Source organism: Cupressus sempervirens, chromosome 3 (assembly GCF_028749045.1).
Source record: "Cupressus sempervirens isolate cs-2001-9-10 chromosome 3, ASM2874904v1, whole genome shotgun sequence".
In the NCBI taxonomy this organism is placed as follows: Eukaryota; Viridiplantae; Streptophyta; class Pinopsida; order Cupressales; family Cupressaceae; genus Cupressus; species Cupressus sempervirens.
The window spans coordinates 188,289,171-188,314,687 of record NC_143120.1 but is presented as its reverse complement, the minus strand read 5'-3'; the positions used below and the strand labels follow the sequence as shown (position 1 = coordinate 188,314,687).

Genomic DNA, 25,517 nt, shown 5'->3' with positions numbered 1-25,517 from the left:
TCCTATATTACCAAATTATAATTAATATTAAATTATCAGTAAGACTTTGAGTATATTATCAAGTTTCACTATATTTTTGTTATTATAGTTTATATTTGTATTCAACTGTTTAGAAAACATTTTTTTTTAGTTTTTTTTCCTTGGCCATCCAAGGGTAAGCTAAGATGAGGTAAAGCCTTGAAAAACCACTCTAGTACATGTAATAACCTATTTATTATTATTATATTTTATTTATATATTTAACAAAAAGCTAAAAGATAACATTAAAATTATAATATATCATTATATTTCATTTGTACTTCGATTCGTATATCTTTTGTCTTTTGAACAAAGAAGATTTTATGCACTACCACTTTACATTTCTTACAATTAATTTTTTTTTTAAAATAATTTATAATTAAGTTGATAGAAGTTGTTTTACCTTGGTTTCCAAAAATATTTTTTCCTTGCCCCATGAAATAGTAAGTTAATCATGAGTCTTTAGTTTGATTTTTAAAACTAATTTAAGTTTTAGCTTTTTACTAATTTTAATTTATTCGTTAAATTGTTTTTTTATAATTTATTTTAAAAATTTATAGTTCATAATTTTTATATTTTTCAAGTTTTTATAGTTCATATCAGTTTAAAATATATTTGTGAAAGGATGTAAATCTGTTTTTTAATTTTTCCTATAAAATAAATTAATGATCATATAAATAAATAATATTTCTTTCTCTATTTAAAAGGTTTTTTATAATACAAGGACGGTGCAATTGCCAGTTATTGTACTATTTTATTATAAAACAAAATAATAATAATCCAATGGGCATGCAAATCTCACGATCACACTATTATTAATCTTACTTTATTTACGCAAAAGCAGCCTAAATTTTCACCATTCTGAAAAGTTCGCCAATAGCATGCATTCACCATCATATATCATAAAAATAACCGCCTGCATGCTAATGAATATTAAGATATTCTGTATTTTAATTGTTGAAAACTAAAAAAATAGAGAAAATATAAAAAGATGATCGTGGGATGCGGATAGCTGTTACATATGAAATCTTGCAAACGACATCGAAAAGAATAAATGAAGAAACCACACATGTCCTCACTTTAACAGCACCGGGCATCCATTTTCCGAATATCCAAGCAAAATGCATATTTGATCATTTGAAAAAGCCAAGACGAATAACTTTTCTGATAGCAGTTCACTTCCACAATGAACCGCAAATCATCCTGGCACAAAATGAAACTACTCTAATCTATCTTAATGAAGACACATTAATGTTAAAATTACAGATCAATAGGAATTCAATTATATTATTTGCCTTCGGGCATCCAAATATCTCTTTCTCGATGGTGCCCATTCACATTGGCCCATAAATCATCTACTGTTTTGAAAATGTCCCAGCCATAAGTGAAGACAGGTCATAACCGTTAGCAGAAGTGGAGCTTGTGCTTGCAGAAGGAGCTACGGTAGATCGCACAGCTGAGTGTGGTCCCCCGGAGGAAGATTCTGAGAATGTATAGGCCCCCGTACTGCTAGGAATTGCCATGTTGTACACACTGCGAGAATGGAAATACGTGAGTAGTACAATAAATTAAAAATACTTTGTCATGAAATATACAAATAACTTTTGGGCTAAGTATGGCCCTATACTCTGGCAAATGGCTGATCCTATATTCTTCGGATCGGCTGACCCTGGTTTTCTTTAGTGAATCACTGAAGAGTGTGATCTGAAATTTTGGGCCTAAAATATAGAGTTTGAAACAGAAGCTTGCACATCTACCTAATGTACTGGAAAGCTCATAACAACTAAAGCATACTTGTCCAATTGTGTAAATGTACTGGAAAGCTCATACCAACTAAAGCCTACTTGTCCAACTGTGTAAGTCTAGATAAGGCAAACCTTGATATAAAGGGGGTCTTCAAACTTGCAGCGCAAAAACTGGACCTAAAACAAAACTGCAAATTTCACATTGCACAATTGGTTTCTGGATTCGATTGTCTGTTTTTTTATCATCAACTTTTTGGATCACACTCTGTGATCCATCATATTTTTCTTTCTTTCATATCCTTTGCTCTCTCATCCTGATGATGGATCACAGAGTGATCCGAAACATTGATGATAAAAAAAAAGACACAATCGAATCTAGAAATCAATTGTATATTGAAATGGATTGTGGAAATCTGATAGTGTTAAATTTCACTGTTTTGCACTGATTACATCTACTACTTGTATGCAACACACTTAGTTATTTACTGTCAGAAAATATTTATCCATTCGAAAAAAATTACAAAAAGATACCTGGGAACTCCTCCAAATGCTTGAGGGCATAATGTACTAGTTTGCACAAAACCGTTAGCCTGTATAAGCATAAAAAGAAACACATTTTAGATTGAGATAGAGCTAATCCACACTAATGACTTGAATTTAAAATGGGAAAGAATTAATCAATGTCTGTTGCTACCTGGGGTGCTGAAAGGAGACCGTTTTGTGGCCCCATACCCTGTGTAAACCCAGGAAATTGAGAATTGATACCTGGGGCTGGCCAGCCCTGACCTGATCGTCCAAAATTATCCAATGGTGGTATAATTCCATTATTTTGAAAAGCATGTTGTCGTTGCTGTCCGTGGTACAAAGCTGCTTGCTTGCCCCCAGTTGCTGTTCCAGCAGCTATCATCCATGACTGCTGTTGAGCCAAAAGTGCTGCAACTTGTTGTTGATGCAGAACATATGGAGAAGCCATAGCAGTCTGAATGCATAATTAGTCAATTAATTGAATGACCAAAAACATTGGAAGTTTATCCTATGTTGCTTTAATGAACTGCAAGGCACCAATTACCTTTTCAAACTGACTCATTATATTGTCTTTTGCATAAGTTGCCACCTGGGGCTGTGCTGGAATATCTTTTTTCATATCTGCTGGAAAATGTGACTGTCCTTGCTTATCCATAACTGGAGGTGATGCTTTGAATAAGTCCTCTAGTCCTGCAATTACATCATTTTTAGCTGTCACATTCACTCTTCCAAGATCTTTTCCACCTGGTTCTGTTGCTTCTGCAGCTAAAAGATCAAGAGAAGGTGTTAATTCCTGTCTTTTGAAACTTAATGGTAAAAGCAGCTTTAAAGTTCAGCTTCTACATTAATAACACCTCCAATGTCAAGGTAAATGAATTTCAGTGCAACAAAAATTGACAAGCACTTACACTGAAATGCTGCCCATGGTTTATCATCTGCTTGGGAAGTAGATGCCTCATTGCTGAGAGGTGTGGGATCTTCAATTCTCAAGAGGTTGAAAAGCTCAGTTGCTGGATCAATCTTAGGATTACTAGCAACAGAACTCTTTGCATCTCCAATAACAGATGCAGCACCAGTTGTTGATGCTGATGGAATCTTCTGTCCAATGGAATATAATTAGATCACAGCTAAAGTGTGTTAAAAAATGGTTTGTTTTGGATTGAAATCATGAATATATTGGAAATTCAAATAATAGCTGAGAAGCTTCTTAAATATGAATTCCCATTCATCTTTAGCTTATTCGACATTGCAAAGCTTAAACTACTACTGGAAAACTTCATTCAACTTTATGACTTGACAAATTTGTTTAAGGGTGGAAGCTTCTTGAAGCATGGAATTTTAAATAATAATAAAACAATTAGAATATTAAAATAAATAAATTAAATAATCTAATATAACTACAACTTAATTAAGTTTGATGAAAGGTCAAGAGATATGCAATGAAGAGTTGTGATTCCCTCGATGTAAAATATAAAAGGGAGGAGAGTTCATTTAAAGGGGCTCTGGTAAAAGGAAGAAAATATGAAGCATACGAATTAAAGGAGGAATAATGGAAGAAGAAAGGAATGAGAAGAAAATAAGGAGGTGAATCTTTCAAAGGACTGCAATGATTAAGGGTTTTGTCTCTCTGAAAGGCTTGTAATTATGAAAGGTAGTGACTCTCCCTAAGGATAGAAACGGTCAAGGGTTGTGACTCTCTCAAAGGTGGTAATTATGGAAACTTGTCTCTCTGGAAGGGCAGAAATGATGAAGGGTGGTGACTCTTTCAAAGTTTGGTAATTGTGAGATCTTGTGACCATTCAGAAGGGGCAGACATGATGGAAAGGTGCAACTCTCCTTCATATGGGAAGATATACAGGGATGAAGGGTTCATTTGAGGAAGACATTCACAAGAGATCAATTTGGGAAATAATTTATTACTCTCAAATGGCACTGATGGAGGATGGTGACTCAAGGCTTGCGAATGATGGTGACCCTTTCACCAATGAAGTATAAAAGTGATCATTCTGATCATTCAAGGGTCACTTTTGAATCTTCAATTATGAATCCATCAAAACAGATCCTTCATTCATCCATCAATCATGAACCCCTCAAGAAATCAAGCAAAAATCAGTCAGAAAGTCAAACAAACAGTTATCAAGTCCAAATCAATCGTCACTTCATCTTGGGATCAAATTAAAAACAATTCAGTGGTCAAATCAGCATCATTCAATAATCACTCATCGATCATCAATGAAAAATCATTCAATTATCAAATCAACAATCATTCAACCATCATTCACTAATGTACTAAAAGATCAATCAAGGACAAATCTGACATAAGGAAATCAATCTGAAGGAATATTCTGATATTAGAGAATCAGATTCAGATATACATCAGCCTATGGCTGAAATGCTGATTTAAGACTGTTTTGCATGAACGGTATAATTATGCTTGACATATGTCATACTATGCAATTTGGGTAATATGGTTATACATTTATTACACTTGATGTAAATGTTAATTTGAGTGATATGATTATGCATTTATTATGCTGAAATATATGATAAGAGTTGGAGGAAATAAGATAGTCAGATGTGGTTTATTGGCTCTACTGAACTAAGTGTCTCAACCCAAGTGGATGGAATTGGTTGTAGTTGGACATTGCTGCCTCTTGTGGGCTGAGAGGCAAGTTGATTTCCCAAGGGATGAAATTGGTCATAGTTGGACACTCCTGCCACTTGTGGATACGCCAAGGAGGAAAGTGCTCATAACTGGATGTTCCTACCACTCAAAGGATATGCGCAGGTTTAACATAATGTGAATGCTAAGTTACCAATGTGTCTGCTTGATGCAGGAAGTGAAGGCGGAAGCGGATGGATGCCAGATGCATCCAGATGTCTTGTGGAGGCATCTGTGGGCCTAGCGCCCAGAAAACTATTAAAAAAGCCAAAAACTCAGTTTTTTTAATTTGCATGTGCTCTAATTAATTTCTTTAGGTCTTTTTTTGCAAGGAAACCCTAAAATGACTCTAAAGGTGAATGTTGAAGCATTGACAAGTCATTTTGTTACTTTCTTTGTTAAGGCAAATTAAGCATTTTCAAAGAGGATCGATAGGACGGTGAGAGATAGCTTCTTGAAAGGTATTTTAAGGATTTAAGGTAAGTGTTTGATCCCATTCCTGAGTATTTTGATGATAGGACGGTGAGAGATAGCTTCTTGAAAGGTATTTTAAGGATTTAAGGTAAGTGTTTGATCCCATTCCTGAGTATTTTGATGAATTTTTACAAGTTTTTAGAGAAAATTTTAAAGTTTTTTTTTCAATTTTTTTTAAAGAAACAAAATGAAAAAAGCAAGTTTGGGTATCTATTTTAGTAGGTTTTTTTCTTTTTTTCACACTTGTGTATGCTTCATGTTCATTATTGTTTTCCTAACTAAAATTTATTTATTTTCTTATTATAGGTTGCAAAAAACCAGATTTCATTGTGCAACAATGGCAGCCAATGGTAGTCAATGTTTAGTGGGTAGGCAATGAGAGAAAGGGACTGATAATTTCGAAATTGATATAGGACCTCCTTTGTGGAGACATACAAGGATATCACAGGTTTCAAGAGATGGCTTGTACTATTGGAAGTGCAATTATTGTGAAAGTAACGAAGGAAAACCTTTGAATGGCTCATATTCCCAGGTGAAGCTTCATTTTATGGTCCTTGCTGGCAAAGGATTTGGAATGTGCAAAGACAAACATGGTACTAGGATGACTAGTGCAGAAATAGTTTCATTTGTAAGAGAACAAAAAGATGTTGATGCATTGGTCAAAAGATAACCAAAAAAGCTACTATCAACCTCCATTCTCAGAGAGCAAGACGCATGCACCCACTGAACCAAGTGTATCCTCCCAATACCCATTCTTGAAAGTACCTGTATCAAGAGAGGATGAGGAAGAAGTGGGAATTTCAACCCGCAAAAGAGGTTCATTGTACACAACATTTAAAATGGACTCAAGAGACCATGTTGATGAAGCTACTACACATTGCCTCTATGCAAATGGGCTTCCTTTCAACTTTGTGAGATCACCATATTGGAAGGAAATGGTGGCAGCAATCAAGGAAGGACCAGTCGATTACACAAGCCCAAGGTATGAAAAGGTGTGTACAACCCTATTGCAACAAGAGAAGACACATGGAGAGAAAAACCTTCAACCAGTCAAAAAATCTTGGAAAACTCCAAGTCTAACTATTGTGTCAAATGGTTGGAAGGATAGAAGAAATTGGCCACTGATAAATGTGATTGCAGTGTCCCCCAAAGGGGCAATGTTTTTGAAAGTTGTTGATTGTGAGGGGGAAGTGAAGGATTCCGAGTTCATTTCTAGAATTCTCATTGAGGCCATCGAGATGGTGGGTAGTGAGAGTGTGGTACATGTGGCCACAGACAATGCCAAAAATTGCAAGGGTGTGGGTGCTTTGGTTGAGAGTCAGTATGACCATATTTTTTGCACCCCATGCATCGTACACTACCTTAACTTGGTCATGTAGAAGATTGGCACTCAAAAAGATTGGGTGAAGAAAATATACCAAGAGGGGGAGGAGATACAAATATTTGTGACAAACCACCACAAGTCACGGTCCATTTTTAGAACATACTCCAAATTGGAGTTGCTGAAGGTAAATTAATTTTTTGATATCACTAAATTTCACTGATTTGTAATTTAGTTAAAATTTATATTTACTGTCAATTGACATATTGATAACTTGCTTAGGTTGTTGAGACTCTTTTTGCATCTCTTACAATTGTTATGAGACGGCTTCTAAAGGTAAAAGATGAATTTTACCAAATGGTCATGTCTAATCAATGGGGCATATGGAAGGCCTCAAATTCAGAATGAGGCCAAAGGGTCAAAAATTTGGTCTTGGGTGAGAGATGGTGGGCTCGTGTGGCATATGTATTGGATTTCACTAAGCCCATTGTGACTATGCTTCGATTTTTTTAATAAAGATACACCTCACTTGGGGGATGTGTATGATGACATGGACACCATGGTTGAGAAGGTAAAGCATTCTATACAAGCACATGAGAGTGATCCCACACAAAACAAAGTCTTATACAATCAAGTGGGAGTCATCATCCACCATCACTAAGAGAAGATGACTACCCCATTGCACCTCCTTCCATATGCCTTATCTCCTTGGTACTATAGTGAGGGGGTACTTGGTATGCCGATTAGAGTTGCACCATTTGTAGATGAGGAGGTTGTTAAAGGGTGCCACAAAGCTCTTACAAGACTCTTCCAACTAGAAGAAATGCATGAAAAAGTGAGGCTAGAATTTGGGTTGTTTGCTTCGGGATTAAAGCATTCTCCATTTGCAGTAAAGGACTACAATAGAATGGGAGCTATCACATGGTGGTACATGTATGGTCAACCTTTCAAGCATCTTCAACTCTTGTAATCAAGGTCCTATTAGAAGTAAGTTTTAAATTTATTTTATTTTATGTTTACCACTTGCATTCTAGAATTTAGTGTTTCACACATTCTTTAAAATTAATTTGTTTTTCATTTGTATGTTCTTTGACCACTATCTAGATTGCTAGTTCTTTTGTTGCTAAAAGGAATTGGATTACATACTCCTTCATCCATTCAGTGAACCGTAACCAATTGGGCTCCAAGAAAGCTAGGATGTGGTCTTTGTCCACGCCAACTTGCATCTTTTGTCATGTAAGAATGATCATTACAAGGGGCAACAAAGCTTTGGGATGTAGCCCCTGAGTGCAGATTTGGATGCAACACTTCATGATCTTACTACAGCCAGAGATGGTGATGACGATGATAGCGTGTCACGTGGTGAATCTAGATTAAGTGGAACCCTTTTTGGTTCAAATTATCTTTCAACAATTGGAAATGATGATGAGAATGTGGATTTTCTTGCAAATCCTTATGATTCAGACTCTGAAGCATATTACTTGATTGAATCTTCAATCATGAAATAAGTTTTTATTCTATTGGATCTTAAACATGACCAATTATAAATTATTGTCTAAGACTAAACTCTAATGTTGAACAAGCACATATTCATATGAATTTCAAAACATCTTGAATTTTAATAAAGGGTTAAGTATCATAGTCATACTATCAAATGATTTGTTTTGTATATTTCTTGCATCTCTTTGCATATATTATATATATAATGATACATACATACATACATACATACATACATACATACATACATACATACATACATATATATATATATATATATATATATATATATATATATATATATATATATATATATATATATATATATATATATATATATATACGCTTCCTCCCACATCCACGTCCAGTACCTGCTTCCCGAATCTGCATTTGAACCAGTAACTTAGAGTGAATGTGATGTGCTCTTGGGCTTAGTTAGCCTGCACGATTTACTGGTGCCCTCTCGAAGTTCCTACCAAGATGATCATTATAAAGAAGTTATACTACATACTTTAAGAACTCCGTATGCTCCAATGAATGTATATGTACATTATTTTCTCAAATAATTGACATCAAACAAAAATTTAATTTTGGCAATCCACTATTGGAATTGTTGTTTATGTATAAATCGGTGAAATTGGGGACATTACATGTTTCCTCACCTTTAATACTTAATTTGTGCACAAATTAGTGTTGCTTTTCAAAATGTAACTTCCAACTATCAAATATTTGTTCCCACAACCAGACATTGCTTTTCATTGCAGTACACATAATTCAGGTTGATGCATAAAAGGTATTTTGTAATCTAGGTTAGTGTTAGGTTTGAATAATTATATATATTCAAAAGCTTTATGCTAAGTTATTGGCATTAATGTGTAAACAAAGAGAAATACAGGGTTTACAAGATCACATAGACATTTAGAGTTTGTTAGATTAGAACAAAAACATTAAAATTTATAGGTATATAACTCTTATAGAGAAGATAAAGAGATTACTACTAGTATAGTTATATGACTCTTACAGAGCTGCGGGAAAAATATCGTTTAATTTTCATGGTATCGATGAAGTCATTAGTAGAAAAGACTACTAAGCAGTTTACAAGAAGCCCAAACTTGTCATAATATTTGAAGGAACCTTTGTCACTCATAAAGCATGTAGAGCTTTCCTTCCCAAGCTATGTTGTACTTGTCATGCACTACAAGGGAAGGATCTAAGGTTTTAGTTGACTGCACTTCTAAAATAAATTCTAAGTTGCCTTGCACTCCAAGGCAAGTTAGTTTTACCTATATCTATGTTAAATCTAAAAACTGGTGGGATTGGTGCATTATTAGATCTAATTCAATGTTGTTGGCTAAATCCCCTCGAGGTCCCGATGCAACACCAACCCCATTAGAGTAACAATCTCACAACACGAACGGCTTGAGGTCATCGAAGACGCAACATGTCTGCTCTCGGGCACATCCAATGCAACAATCAAAATCTTAAAAGAAGTCTAAAACAACTTTTGAAGTATTTTTTAAACATTAAAGACAATTAACAAACTAAAAAGTGTCTAAAATCCTAAAATACATCCATACTAAAAGTTTTTTCACAAAAGTAAACCTATTTCACAAAAAAAAATTATGATTTTCCCATTTCTGCATTTTGGAAAATATTAATTTATTGGGATTTGCTTTTTAAAAGTGCCCGGGGAGGACTCTAGATTGTGGGTAAGTCACTTGGTGTTTGTTTTGAATTCTTATTACTTTTTCTTAGTTTATGCATATTGTAGAGTTGGTTTTTTAAATTTAAATCTTTGTATTTTTTTATAACAACAATCTATTTGGAATGGATAATTGTTCAAGTTCATTGGACCTTGCAGCATATAATCTCATAATTATATGTCATTAATTATGCTTGAACAATGTCAAGTGAAAGCTTGTGTGTTATGAGTGTACTTGGAACAGCATCAGAAATTCATTGGGTCTTTGCAGTAACCGGAAGCTTAGCAGAAAACCTACTAGAAAAAGTTAGGAAGAGTAATGGTGTAGCCAGAGAAACAAGGAACTAGCAAGCAAATGGGGACGGTGACAGAACTTCGGCCAGCAACTTGATAAATTTAGATCTATATATACATGCAACTCTAAGCCAAGTCATTCCTCGTCCAAGTTCAAACATCTCAGTGGATAATATTTTGCACTTGCTGTATTTGATATTCTACCCCAAAAGAAAAAGAACATGGTGAACAATCATTTCCTTACTGTAGGAAAGTTTACAAGTCCTGTAGGTCCCTTTGACAGGGTTGTGATGCTTTCAACAAAGAAAAAACACTTTTACCAGCAGACAAATATTTCTGAACAGATTACACGTTGGATTTTTAACTGTGTAAACCATTTTGGTTAAATACAAAGAAATTAATTTCTAATTCAAGTAAAATTCAGTCATGCCTCTGCATATTGGTTTCAGACTTCAGTGCACAGTTTGACATGAAAATGTTGATTGGATGAATTTGCTATTACATGTATATATTTAACTAATAATATTTTAGTGGTTATTTGTTTGCTGAGATTTGATCCACTCCACAAACAAGTAGGGTTGAATTCGACTCTATGCCTTGCAAAGCCTGAACTAATTATGAGTTTTTCCCTGAAGCAGGCTAACAAGAAGCACACAGCTGGATACATTTCCCATCTGAATACTATGCCTTCAAGCTTTTCTATTTAGGTCTAGCTATCTTTTTGTCTCTTCAGCCCAGCTTTCCTCCTGCTTATGTTAAATGATAATTTGTAATGCTCCTGCTCAAGTTAAGTTGTAATTTCAGATTGGCTATCAAATGGCTAATATGACTGTTATAAAGTTTAGCGGTATGTGTTAGATTTGCAACCATACATTGGGAAACATGAGTCCCATTGGCATGGTATACTAAAGAATTTTCCCAGTATGCCAATTAATAAGAGAAAAAACCTTGGGAAGTTGAATCAATATTTCCTGTGACTTATATGCCCTGCTTTTACAGTAAACAGTTGAAAATTTTGAAAATCAAAAATCAAAACACAAAAAGATGAGATTTTTTTTCTGGCAATATGGAAGTGGCACGAGTAAATTTGCCTGGTAAATGTTTTGTTTTCCTTTCTTAATGGTTATAAAAAAACTTACATGATGTGGTCGCTCAGGAGATTTTGATGTCTTAGTGATAGAAGAGGAAGAGGAAGAGAGAGGAGAACTTGGATTTAAACAAGGTTTCGATGGCCCAGACTGATGCGTACTTTGTACATGCTCCCAATCTCTAACATTCCTCACATGAGAATGATCATTCTCGTTCCCAGCTCGACTTGCATCTCCATTATAACTATGATGCCTTTCTGAAGAAACATAATCTCTGTGTTCTTTTTCATTAGTAAGAATCTGCTGTTTATCTGCAGGTAAGCATTTTTCCTCCTGTGTTTTTGAGGCTGTCCTTACATTTCGTGCAACCCATCTTCTTGCCTCGTACCTGACAAAGGTTTTGACCACGACATGAAAGGAAGTTTAGAATCAGTCGATAAGAGATTTGCAAGATGTGGGGATAGCTATTGGACAGATTGCATACCAGAATTTATATAACATCACATTATGACAGCAATATTTTGAGTGAGCTTAACCAATTATTATAAATCTTAATGATTGAATTAAATAGTTTGACACTTGAATTCTAATAAACAAGAAATATAATGCAAATCATGGAAACTCACTTTGCACGAATAAACTGTTCAAGACCAGCTCGATCATTTTCTGAAGGTCTCTTGAAACTTGGTGGAAGTTCAGCTTCCCAGTAAGCATTTGCCCTGGTATTGCCCATGTCTGCAATAAAAATCATGTGATATAATGCATAAAAAACTTTTAAGCTACTAGTATTCTAGCAAGAAAGCTGCTAACCTACATAAAAACACAAGGCATAGTTTTCAAAGAAGCACTTTATGAGAGGACCATGGATGAGTGGTTTTCTAGAGGTCTTACTCTGGATGAAGCTGACTTGCTCTGGAAGCCATGTGTCTAGGGTAGCAGATCGAACCTACAAATCAAAATAAAAGGTCAGAGACAAGCCCCAAGACAAAAATAAATTAAACATAGTCCATGCAGGTTACAAAATTAGAACTAGCACACATCCTGATGACTACTATTTTACAACTAAAGGATCTAATGAACTCATCTTCAAAAAATTGCAATGGATTTTATTTCACATTACATGCATTTTGAACAGCAATGATTGCTCTTAACTCTGATGTCTAAATTATTCATAGACACAAACTCATTGCTGTTTTGTCAAAAATCCTAAGGAAAGTCTCAACAGAAAAGAAATTTGTAGTGACACAAGAAAATATTCATTCCAATGAAATATTTCCAAATATACTATTTGGTTTTGTCAATTGTCAATGAAAGTTGAACCATTTTGGTTTAACATGATTCGAGATTGCATCCTTTGCAAGAACTTGTAAGCAAGAAAACAATTGATCATCTAAAAGGCTTTGATGGAAATCATTGTTGGCATAATCAGAGAGCTTCTGCTCAACAAGGCCTATCAGAAGTGGCTAGCCAGAGGTCTACCTCTTGCTGCAACCATGACACAGACAGATCTCAGCATCATGTGACAATTGCACCAATGACCAGAGTTAGGGATAAGCCTCCAGCTTCCTGACAGCAAAAATAGAAAGCAATACCTTACGCAACTCTTCCAGATCAAGCAATTGAAGAAAATCAATTGATCATATTACATGCTGGAACATAATCACTAGTAAACGTCTTCAAACTGAACCTTGACAGTGTCCATCATCTGCCAATTGGTCTTGTGAATAATGGAAAAAATGGAGCTCATGTTTGACAATGCTGCCATTTGTGCTAACTGTCATACTTAAGATCAACAAATGATTCTATAATTTAATCTGTGCATCCATTCTATAGTTTAATAAAACATGAATACAACATCTGTACTTGTAATTTAAGAGTTAAAAAGCTGGTTCCAGATGCAACTTAAAACAGTGGCAAATAAGAAAATTTTAAATGTAAATAAAAGTAAATCAAAAAAAAATAAGGCATAATTTTTACTTGCTAGAAACATGCAAAAAGGTACATCAACGAAAAAATAAAACCAAAAAACTTTTAAATTCCAATACTGCAAAAGAAAAGAAAAAATGTGGCAAATAACAGTTTTTAATCCCATCGCTCTTTGCAACTGGTCCTCTGCCTTGTAATATTTCTTGAGCATTATCTTATGAACTTACCAGATCCTTGCTTCCTATATTTAGATTTAAATTTTAGATATTAGCAATGTTGTTCCTAGTTTCTGAATTGGATTGTGTGAAAAAAAAGCTTAACCATCAATATTTTAAATCACACACCATGATCCATCATCATTAGATATTATCATATTAACAATGTTCTCAAACTCATAACCTGCATGTAAGACAATATGACAACAGTGTCAAGCTCAGCCTCTTAGACATAGAAAGTCATGTAGGAACTCTGAAACGGAGTGATCATATCCTTGGATTTTGGGTTAAAATCTTCATCTACCAAGCCAACTGATGAATAGAGACTTTAAAGAGTCTCATGTGTAGATATAATTGTACCTTGGACAAATGAAAGTTATTAGATTGATTTTTGTTCAAATCCAGACAGACATGAATTCTTTGAACCAGACAGACTTGTCCAATTCAATCAAGAGTTTTCAACTCCAATAAAAACTTATTGCAGACCGCCCAACAATGAATTTTTTTAATTTTTTGAACCTGGCAACTACAATGGGAGGAAAGACTTCAATGTTATCAGATTTCCGCTATCCATTTGAATTCACTTAGTAGCTCATGGATTTGATTGAGTACATTTCAACATCAATAAGATTCAGACCTAACTATTGTCATGCACAAGCCTGATATATATATGTAGTATAAGTTCTCAAACACTAAGAACAGGATAATGATCATTACACTCAAGTATCCAACATTTGTCATCTGGAACAAAAATATCAGCTTTTCACACAATCAAACATGTTGGCTTAGAGTTTTATAAATTTATACCAATCTGATTTTAGTTTTGTATAAGATAATATTAATTGCTTTGATTTAATGAACCAGTTTCCAAAAGAAATATGGAAAGTAAATTACAAAAAAAAGCATAAATAAAGGAAAATATGGATAAAGTGGTGCGAAATTTTATAGGAAAAAAATACCTTTGAAATGTGCACACCCAGACTTCTGTGTATTCCTGAACATTGGATGCACACAAAGATACCTAGGTTCACACTTGCCCACCTTGGGCCTCTGCATTCAGACAAATACATTTTTATTAAAATACAACCTATGATAATATAACATTTGGAAGCTTGCTAGTGAACAGTCATGAAGCTTTATGAAGCTCAAGAGCAAACACTTACAGTTCAAATATCCTTGGCTGACTCTAAAAAAAAAAACCATTATCTCTAATGGATAAATATCTTTATATTATATCAACTAAAATGAACAGGGCTAGGTCTTCAGGCAAAGTAACAATAAATATCTAAATAAGATGTTTTATTATTTAATTATAGTTAACATTATAATTAACAGGTACAGAGGTAAAAGGTTAGATATTTTTCACTGTCTATATGGACTGACCTTCTAGCATACATTGTATCCTTCACAAACAAAAAATTTAATGATAGAATTGTACGTAAAAAGTAAACCCAACAACTTAAAAACATACTTGCAACATCAAATCTCCCATATCAGATACAAAGGTTTACACAATCATAATAATTATATATGGCTATCGCATAACAAGAATAGTAGTAATAATAATTGGCAAATAAACCTGACATTCATCTTGGGCATTTCCTTACAGTCACTGTAACTTAAGAAGCTCTCGATAAAAGGTAGGTCCACACACGCATTCCTATAAGTAAGATCACAGAAGACAGAAATGAAGTGAAATAATAATTAAAATGTGATCCCAAAAGACCATTCCTAAGCAAAGAGCAAAGGCACCACACATAAAGAGCGACTCAGTAATAAGGCTCAAAATATGTCCCTCCTCTACTAGATAGAACTTTAGGCCATCAAACAAAGCCAGCTGATCACAACTGCCCTCAGTTTTGAGAGTCATCTCCAGATAAATTGACCTGTCAACACCTTAACAGCACATACAAGAACAGCCTAGATTTCAAAGCATCTTGGGAATTTAAAATTTCTTCAGCAAAACCTAGAAATGGAATGCACCAAAAGAAGCCTATAGATTAATAAGGATAATCTCATAATGTACAGACTTGGGCTGGAAAGTACTCAGCAAGCCCAAAATTTTCAACTCAGGGAAAACTCAACAAAAACTCAGCAAATTAGAAAGAATTAAAAATTGAAATCTCTTAATGAAACATATTTGTTTTGTAAAATTCCATTACAAAATGTATTAAATTAAAAAAAGACATCTTGAAAGAGAAAATGCATGGTTTCATAGCAAAAACAGCATGTGAAAAGGGCATTGTAACCAGCATTTTTACCTGCAGGCTGCATCAACATTTTTACCCATGGTTTTATGTCTCTAAGAACACGAGAGTTAAACTTGTGAGTACTAGCCGAGCAAAAAAATAGAGAGTACTCAGCAACTCAGGGAGTACTTGGAAAGTTTGCAAACTATGGATGATCTAAATTTATCATGGAACTTTCAATTACAACAGAAGCTCTTAGATTTGAGACACAGTGCCCTATTTAGATCAAACCTCAAGAGTCATAAGATCTTTTTGAAGTTGAAAAACCCTTGCTTCATTTGGCTTGCTCAGAGCTCTTTAGCTTTTCCCAAGTCTCGTTTGGAGTCATTCCCAAAGGAATATGGAATCTCGGATCCTTGGAAAATCTTGAGCTAATATTTTGTATACCTCACCCAAGTGACTGTAAGACTTGGGTAAACTACCCTCACTGCTTGTTTGACTCTTTTGGATCTACTGTTACTAACTATTAACGTTTCAGGTCAGCAGATCCTCCATATCCTGTTTCCAAAGGCTATAGTTTCTCCACATTGAGCTTTGTAATGCTGGAGATTCTATACATCAAAGCTTTCAGTGGACAATAAAAAGTAGTCTAATACCTCCACCACCAATACATATAACTTGATAAGACAGCCTTTTAAATTTCTAGATAGAAGCAAAAATGAAGCCAACAATTATGGTCTCTGAATGAACAAACGCCCAAAACTATTTTTACCATCAAAAACCCTATGAATACTCATTAAATCAGTTAAAGAAATTAAGTACACCTATATGTGCTACATGGTGTTCCCTGATTTGCTTAAATCTGCTCAATAAGAATGTACCATTTAATCCATAGTTGCTGATTCGGGATACAAATCTGATTCAGGCACATGAATCAGATCCGTGGATTGGTGAAAAAAATAATCCTATTATGATTCGTAAGCATTTGTGTGTGTGTGTGTATATATATCTAAATATTTTTATATATGCATTAAATATACAAAAAAATAAGAGAAACATCTATAATTCTAAAACTAAATCATTTCGTATAGTACAAATTTATGATTCTAGTATGAATCCATGATTGTAGTATGAATCTATGAATCAAAGTCATTACGATTATAAAGAGAAAAAAATTTTTAAAATTTTTAAAATTAGACAAATCCGGACGAATCCAGGCACGAATCTGGATCCAGATCCGGCATCCAAGGTACAAATCCGGTAACTAGGATTTAATCTTTTCACAGCATGTTGGTCTACCCTACTGAATCAAAAGATGACTTACCATTTATAATTTTATTATTATTGCTTGATTTCATTATTCTGGCCTATCAGACACTTTCACATGTAGCTGAGACAGACAACTAGATAATTAGAGACCCCACATGGACCATTAATAGTGCGCCACGTCCTTTTTGTGACCAACAATTAATTGTTCCATAAGTGCTCATGAAGACAGCGGTGGTCAAACAAAAGAATCCCCCGTCCTAACTCCACAACAGGCAGGAGAGCCAACTAAGTTATCCATGGGCTTTCCCCTTGTGATGCTCATAGAGCTTTTGTAGAATGCTATCATTAGGGTTACCACAAGTCACTCCCTAGGGAATATTGATCAAACCATAGAAGGATAAATCATTTGGGGAATAAATCAGCGAACCAAAGGAGCAGGATTTTTTCAAAAAGAAATTGGGAGAACATTGTACTTACAAAAAAAGATGTGAGAAATTGAAGAAAAAAAGTCAAAAACTACTTTTTTATAATTATAGAGCATTTCCATAGCATCCCAAATTCCTTTTATTATATACTTAACAAACAATTAATACAAAGTTGGCAGATATACAAATATATGGAGTGATATATACACATGTATATACCAAAACGACTTTATATATGTTGAACTTAGAGACTGAATTGCATGAATTATTTAATTTAATTTTGAGTAGAGTTTAATGATTCCAACAATTTGATTAATTGTAAGAACTTATATGTCATAATTGACAAGCCTAAAATGATTATAATGATTATTGTAGGTTTCTTTGTTTCTCCAAAATAAATAAGGTAAAAAAAATTTAGCACTCTTTTATATCATATTACAACAAATTAATAAGGCAGCTTTGTTATGATCTTCTTTTGTTTTTTATATTAAAGAAACCAAAAATAGGGAGCTGGCCCTTAAGAACAAAACAATGGGAGATCTATTAACAAAAGACAACCAGCAACAAAAAACCAGCTGATTCACAGCCCCCATATGTAATATCAAAAGACCATCCCCACAAAACCTACAAAGTCAGTCAAAGTACTTATCTAACATAACACTAATATTGTTCAGAGCAATATTCATCATGAAAACCATAATAATAAAAATAATCCTAAAGCTACGAGCAAAAATTTTTAAAACCATAAAATACCACGTAGGGCCAGTCCAAAACATTCACAACTGGTTCATCCCACGAGATCCACAGCACTGTAAACAAAGCATAATAAATAATAGAACTAAATTTTTGCCAAATCCTTCTCCGACCTCAATAGGAGGATCCTTGTCCAATAATCTGACAAGAATTCGTAAAGTTTCTTAGAATCTCCACCCTCCAGCATTGCTTCCTCTTTATCCTGATGTAAGAGTTGTGCATAGTGGTTGTCGCATGCATAACCTTACAGTGAATTATGTAAGTGTGTTGAAGCTCTCATCTAAGGAGGCAAAATTGACCTGCAGGGAGTAAATATTGTTTCTGGCTCTCCATGGAGTTCTCCAGACCCTAGCAACTAGCACACCTATCATTAAGCATACCTGAATCATAGACTTGCAGCACGGTAGGGCTAAAAAAAACTTTTCATTTCCTTTTGTCATAGCCTCTGTTGGGGGAGTAGTTGTCATAGGGGAGGTACCATTTATGGCAGGGGAGGTGAAGTCCACAATGTTACTAGTAAAGTTCACAGACACATGGGTGGAGTCAAGGCTGGGATCCATCTTCTTCTTCACTTCACCCACATTTGAATCCAAGGTCTCCTCTTCCTCCTCAACTTCACTTCACCTTCACATGGGTGGAGTCAAGATTGGGAACCATCTTCTTCTTCACTTCACCCACATTTGAATCCAAGGTCTCCTTTTTCTCCTCAATGTATTGTCCCTAACAGCATTCTCCTTCCTCCTATGTTTTTTCTTTACGCTCACCTCCAACCCCAACTCCTCTTCCTTCATTTCCATTCTCCTATTAGCCATCTACTTCCACCTCGCCTTCCTTTTTGCCAATCTATCAAGCCTCCTGCTGCCACCCTCATGATCATCTTCGGACTCCACCAATTCAACATTCATGGGGTCTTCAAATTTTGTTTTCTTAACATTCACCTAGGCCCTAACCATATATTTTTTCTGTTTTTTGGAGGTCCAAGAGGGAATGAATGATGGGGGTGGCTGAGGAGTAGGGATCACAAAGCAAGTTCCACCCACAGCTCTCGGAGGATACAATGGACCCTAGGCATTATGCATGGCAACACAACAGGGAGGGTACAAGGCTAAATTTTAGTCATAAAGGCGAATAATGAGCCCCTGGTGTAATATCACAAATTATTTGTCTTTCTCTTTCCTGTCCCTAACATCCATCATTGTGGCCTCTAAATAATGCAATAAGAAGAACGGGATAGAGATTTCATCATGGTGCCTAGAGTGATTTAGTAAAGGGAAGTGGTAGTAATAGCAAACACCAAATCTACCCTCAAGAGTGAGATACTTCATTATCAAGAGATATTACTTGTCCCATAGCTCTGGTAGTTCCTCTCGATTAAACCCACCTCTATGCTTGATTGGGGCTTCATCTTTCTTAAAATCTATTGAGACTGGTTTCATCCAGTACCTTGCTCGCATTTTGCCTTTTCCTGCCCTCCAAGGATAAACCAGTAGCCATGGCGATAATCTCCTCATTGACTTGGAAAGTAATGAAATTTATTGTAACTTTCCTGTCGTTCCAAGAATTGACAAACTAGTTTGAGTTATTTTCATCATGCCCTTCCATCGTCTCCATGAAAGGGAGAAGACCACCTTCCGTAATTGCCATCCATGCACAAGGATTTTTCTGCATGTAATCATTGATTTTTGGAGGTTCCACCTGCACCATGTATAATAGCCAAGCATAATGTTTTATAATTTTATTTTTCTTTTTGTTCATGCCAAAATTAAAAGCTAAATATAGCTTTTAATATTTCAATTGTAAAAGTGAAGCCCCTCAACATACACAGGGAGCAAGTGTAGGATCACATGAGAGGCAGTTTATTCCTGCATGCCAAATCCGTTGGGTTCATTCACGAGAAGATAAAGATTATTCACAGTAGGCTCAGAAAAATTCATAAATGATGGTTGAAACTCGGGTGTTTTTTAAATGAAATAATTGCAGTACACAAATTAACAAGATTTTTTAGGATTTTTTTTCTTGTTCATTATTTGATTTCCGGTTTTGTCAGGGGAAACACTGTAAAATTTAGCGTTGTCTAGAAAATGGGATGCCTGGAGACATGCCTGGTACATTTCCTGTATGGAAGATGCAATCCTATCTCAAAGATGTCTCCCAGGGGGTGGCAGATGCATCTCCCTGCCACACCAATCAGATAATGTACAGAAGCCTAAAACTTTAAGTATTTATAATCTTGTAAATTATAATAGCAGAGTTTATTGTCATTGTCAGTGCTGGCCCAGGATTTTTCTCAAAATACCAGAATTTCTACAATTAGAATGAGGTAAATATCCAATATTCTAACTGGAATATATCTATCATTCTAAAGTACTTTTTTAAAATCTATTATATATATATATATAAACTCATTCTAACTGGAATATATTTATATTGCATATTTTTTATTTCAAGAAACTTTATAAAAGATATATACATATTTATATTATTATATATAAATAATGATAAATAATAGATTTATCATTATTTATCATTATTGGATAATGATAAATAATAGATTGATCATTCTATTATATTTATATAATATGTATTGGAATATATTTGGACTTTTGGGTATTTTTCTAAGAATACCAAAATACTTTAAAAAGTGCTAGCCCTGGTTGCAGATTTAAAATTAAAAATATGCAACTAAGCATTATATTCACATACAGAAAATAACATCCAAAGATGTATTGATAGATTTAATTAGATAAATATTTTTATAACTACATTGTGTGAAAATGTATAGAGTATTAAAAATGACCCATATAGCCCGTGAAAAATAGCACCTCATACAAGAATACAATCATAAATGTGCAGCAAGCTACAAAATATATCAGATAATATGAACATTATATGCAGTGCACCTTTCTACTCCTTTTCCCATGGCTGCCTTAATCTTAAAAAAGCACATTTTCAAAAAAATTGTAACAGCTAATCTTCACAATAATACACCTTGCTACTCCTTTTTCCATGGCTCCATTAATCTTAAAAAGATGTGTTTTAACAAAATTTATGTAATAATTGTAGCTCATCATCTTCTGGATTTTATTATTCTCCAGCTTCTGAAATAATAAATAAAATATGGATTACTTGTATGCAGCTCATGTGAAGTAAAAGAAAATTTTATATGCAGTGCACCTTTCTACTCCTTTTCCCATGGCTGCCTTGATCTTAAAAAAGCACATTTTCAAAAAAATTGTAACAGCTAATCTTCACAATAATACACCTTGCTACTCCTTTTTCCATGGCTCCATTAATCTTAAATAGCTGAGTTTTAACAAAATTTATGTAAAAATTGTAGCTCATCATCTTCTGGATTTTATTATTCTCCAGCTTCTGAAATAATAAATAAAATATGGATTACTTGTATGCAGCTCATGTGAAGTAAAAGAAAATTTTATATACACCAAACGACACCCAAATTCACTATCAAACAAAATGTGTACGTTTAATCAAAAAAAAACTGTCTACTTATTCAAGAAAACCTGCAGTTTACTGAATACATACTTGCTTTTGCAATCAGCACACTCCCTATTGTCAGGCAGCCTTAGAAGACTTTCCAATATCTGCATCACAGACATTTCCATTGACAATTTGAGACATGGTGACAAAAAAATACACGTCAATTTGTAAATATAAAAGTGATATAAGAGAGACCAGGAAATGTGTATTACTTGCAGATTAGATTAAAAGAAAACCATACTGATCGTTCATTTACAAAACATCACACAATCAGTTTTATTGAGTTGAACTTACAGAGAAAACAAAATTAATCTAGTGGCTTAATTTAGCACCAGGAAACTTGGTGTACACTGTATTAGATGGAGATGACCAACATTGAAAATTTAAAAATTTATAATATGAATGGTGGGACATAATAAAAAACCAAAACAGGAACAAATTAACTTTATCATGTCAGAATTTTAATTCTTACGGGATTAAAGCTGTGTATGTTTTCTGTCATTGGACTATCACCTCTATGTATAGACATTCATACTGACATTATTCTTTCCTAGTTATGATAATTACAAGGCAAGAGAGCCCACTTACATGCGAGCACCCATTTTTCCGGGACTTTCACCCTTTAATTTCTTTCTTCATTGTTAAAGATATTGGAGCTTATAATACTATATAATTCACTACTGGCTTACAATTCTAGCCGATATGAAATTAACTAAACTGCAAACCAGTTGTCTATACTGTGTAAGTATTTAAGTCTTTCTCAGGCATTTTAAATGAGAATTTTAATATTTATAACTATTATTTTGCTTTGTTGGAGCATTGTAGTTATGCTTACGAATGTGCTAACAACGGCTAAATATTCAAGAATGGTATAGCGATAATGGGCCAAGCCAGTTTGATTATTAAGTATTCAACAATTTGTTTCAAAACATAGCTAGTTGTGTGTTAGACTTGCCACGCTTCATCACAAATTATGAAATATATTCATGGGTATCCTCTGGGCTCTTATCTCGTGGCATGATTGCCTCATGGAAGCCTCGTCAATCAGTGCTAATACTGATGGATGACATGTTTAATACAACAATAGAACAAAAAACTAGCTTTGAAATGTCGATTCCACTTCAACTACAAGTATTCAGGGCATTTTTCTCCCAAAAACAAAAAAAAAAGAGAGAACGCAAAGCTCATTGAATTCTGAATAGAAAGCTTGGTAAGTGATGGAGAAGGATGGAACCATAATAGATAAGGATCCCAATAGCATTCTTGATAGCAAGCAGACAATTACAATGGACATCAAAGAGACAACTAAGTGAACATAAAAATGCCCAAGCACCGCACTCAGAATTGACTCAAAGGATTTATGCTTACATGACGAATAAGAGTCTAATGTCTGAAATCCCACTCTGACACTGATGTTGATGCCCTTCTGATTGTAACGTCAAGGAAAAGGGTTGCCAACGCCACTTTCCAAATTTTCGAGAAGTGGGGAGTCAAAAAAGGACAATAAATATACAGATCATTTACCTCCTCAACCAGAGTCGAGCAAAGTGGCTATGGGAGAACAAATTCGTGACAATTAAACCCCATCCGATTCAAAATGAGGAAGCTTTGGGTGTTCAATATATTCTAATTCAGAGAAGCTCTTTCGGAGACCAAAGGGAGAATATCAAAAGTATGTCCTTTCAAAGAAGCATGGTCAAAAATACAAGTGACCCTGATTGCAGATATTCATGGTCATACCTTAAGTTGTCATATGTCACGGTCTTTTGACATTTGCCCCATTTCTTTGATAAGTACGTCTGAGACCCTAACATTTTTCTTAAAGCCTTGTTCTATCTGTAAAATTCTTATCGAATAAAAGAAACTATCTTGAATAACATGCCAAAATAGAAAGCATTGAAACATTTAATGATACGTTTTCACAATTATTTTCTGGTTTTGGCACTTCGATTATCATTTGATTTCGATTCATCCGAATGTGCAATCGCTACCCCAAGTTTGACGTCGTTAACATAGACACAATTCATTGATATAAAATTAATTGGAAGCGAACAATTCAACAGCCCTAAATCTATAACGATGAAAGAACTCAACAATGTTTTTTTTTAACAATTTTAACAACTAACTATGTGGTACCACAAAACCTAAATCATCGTATATAAATCGAACATTAGATTTACAGATCGGGCGAGCGAGAAACCCCAAAAGGCATACAATTTAAAGAAAAATGAAGGGGTAACCAAGCATAATTCAGTTACCCGTCGGTGCTTGTCATTAAGCTCTTTCGTTACAGCGGCCTTATCGTTGGACACCATACTCATTGGCTGCAATGAATTGGATTTGGAAAACACAAAGCGAAAGAATATACAAACGTCGATAGACAGACCAGAAGTCGGAAAAGGAAATTTGGTAATGTCCAAAATGCAGCGCCCGCACGATCAAGATCGAATTCAAATTAGGTTTTAATTTTATTTTTATCCCTGTTATGGATTTTTGGGCTTGTATTATCTTGGCAATGCCGCGTCATTGATCGGTTGGAGAGTAGTGGGCATAAAAGAAATGATTCTTATAATGATTGAGAGGAATTGGTGGAGTATATCTCCATCACACGCTTTGACCTTCAAAAGTAGGGCACCTGTCTATCCAGCATACGCATATTTGACTGTATATTATTATTATTAATAAAATTTGGAAACCAGCATCCGAAAAAACAAATGGACCCTAAAAACAGATCTCCAAAAAAACAAATGGACCCGAAAAAACAGATGGACCTTGGGAGAGCTGCTGATTTTTGGTTCACGATATATAATTCAATAATCGTATTTCAAGTTTTTAATAGGAATGTGGCTTTTAAAATAATAATAATAATTAGAAATTGTGAAAGGAATATTTTTTTTAATGTAGAAGATTTTTAGTGGTATCATTAATTTACTATCTTACATAAAATTATGTGAAAGATGTTAATAGATATTTTAATGTGTTATTTTAAAATCAATTAACTATAATAAGAATAGTGGTTTAGTAGTTTTGAACAAGAAAGGAATAATATTAATGTAAGTGTTCTTTAACAATTAAAATAAATGTTAAAGAATAAAAATAAATATTTTTAGAATTTTTCATTAACTTATCAAATATTAAGGATTTATTTATTTTAAGAAGAATAATTAGATTTGTGAATTATTTCAAACATAATATATATTAAAACAAAGCTATTTTAAATTACATGAACAAATATTATACTTCAAATAAAATTTTAATTTTAAAATTAAAAATAAACAATTATTGTCTCAAGTTTTAGCTATTAACAAACAAATAAAATAATCTTATAATAAAAGTTATTACTATGCTTATACATTTTCATTTGTATTGCAATTCACTAAAACATCAAGTACACGCCACTACATGTCACTTGTTATAATTGAGAACAATCTTATGAACAAATTTCAATTTTTTTTTCATTTGTTATTTTTATTTTGACATATACTTTCTTCAACTTGTGTTTTTAAAAGTTACATCTTTTAGTCTTAAAATAACATGTCATAAATATTTGTTAGCTTTTTTATTTTATTTATAAATATTTAAGGAGAATAATATATGATTTATAAGATTGTGATAAATATAATATTAGAAGAAAAAAAATTACACTCATTTTGTATTTATATAGTTACTACATGCATATTATTTTGGATTCATCCATACATTGATTTGAGAACTGTAAGGAAATTTTATAGATTAATCCCAATGTCCATTATTGGTTCTAATCACAGAACTATAAGAAGGGGCTATAGCTAACTTCATGTTTAAAATTACATTTTTAGTAAATCATATACAAGATTTTTTTCTCTATTATAAAAATATTTAATTTATTTAAAATATAAAAATTGTTTTTAAATAATATATATAGAAACAAGGG

At 33.9% G+C, this 25,517-nt stretch overlaps 1 protein-coding gene across 4 annotated transcripts; it reads right to left on the bottom strand.

The window, feature by feature from the left end:
• Positions 1 to 1,093: 1,093 nt before the first annotated feature.
• LOC149565435 (ADP-ribosylation factor GTPase-activating protein AGD5-like) lies at positions 1,094 to 24,061 on the bottom strand. Of its 4 annotated transcripts, none has more exons than XM_089818966.1 (12): positions 23,863 to 24,061; positions 21,650 to 21,708; positions 14,430 to 14,520; positions 12,809 to 12,895; positions 12,221 to 12,275; positions 11,956 to 12,064; positions 11,381 to 11,717; positions 3,197 to 3,386; positions 2,833 to 3,053; positions 2,458 to 2,742; positions 2,295 to 2,353; positions 1,094 to 1,551 (listed from the first exon to the last, which is right to left on the bottom strand). In XM_089818966.1, the coding sequence occupies exons 6-12, from the start codon at positions 12,060 to 12,062 to the stop codon at positions 1,374 to 1,376; spliced, it is 1,377 nt and encodes a 458-aa protein (XP_089675092.1). In that variant the 5' UTR covers positions 12,063 to 12,064; positions 12,221 to 12,275; positions 12,809 to 12,895; positions 14,430 to 14,520; positions 21,650 to 21,708; positions 23,863 to 24,061; the 3' UTR covers positions 1,094 to 1,373. The 4 variants fall into 4 exon arrangements, with proteins under 4 accessions (XP_089675092.1, XP_089675093.1, XP_089675089.1 ...); XM_089818967.1 differs by having other exon boundaries at positions 3,197 to 3,383; XM_089818963.1 differs by lacking the exon at positions 12,809 to 12,895.
• Positions 24,062 to 25,517: the final 1,456 nt, after the last annotated feature.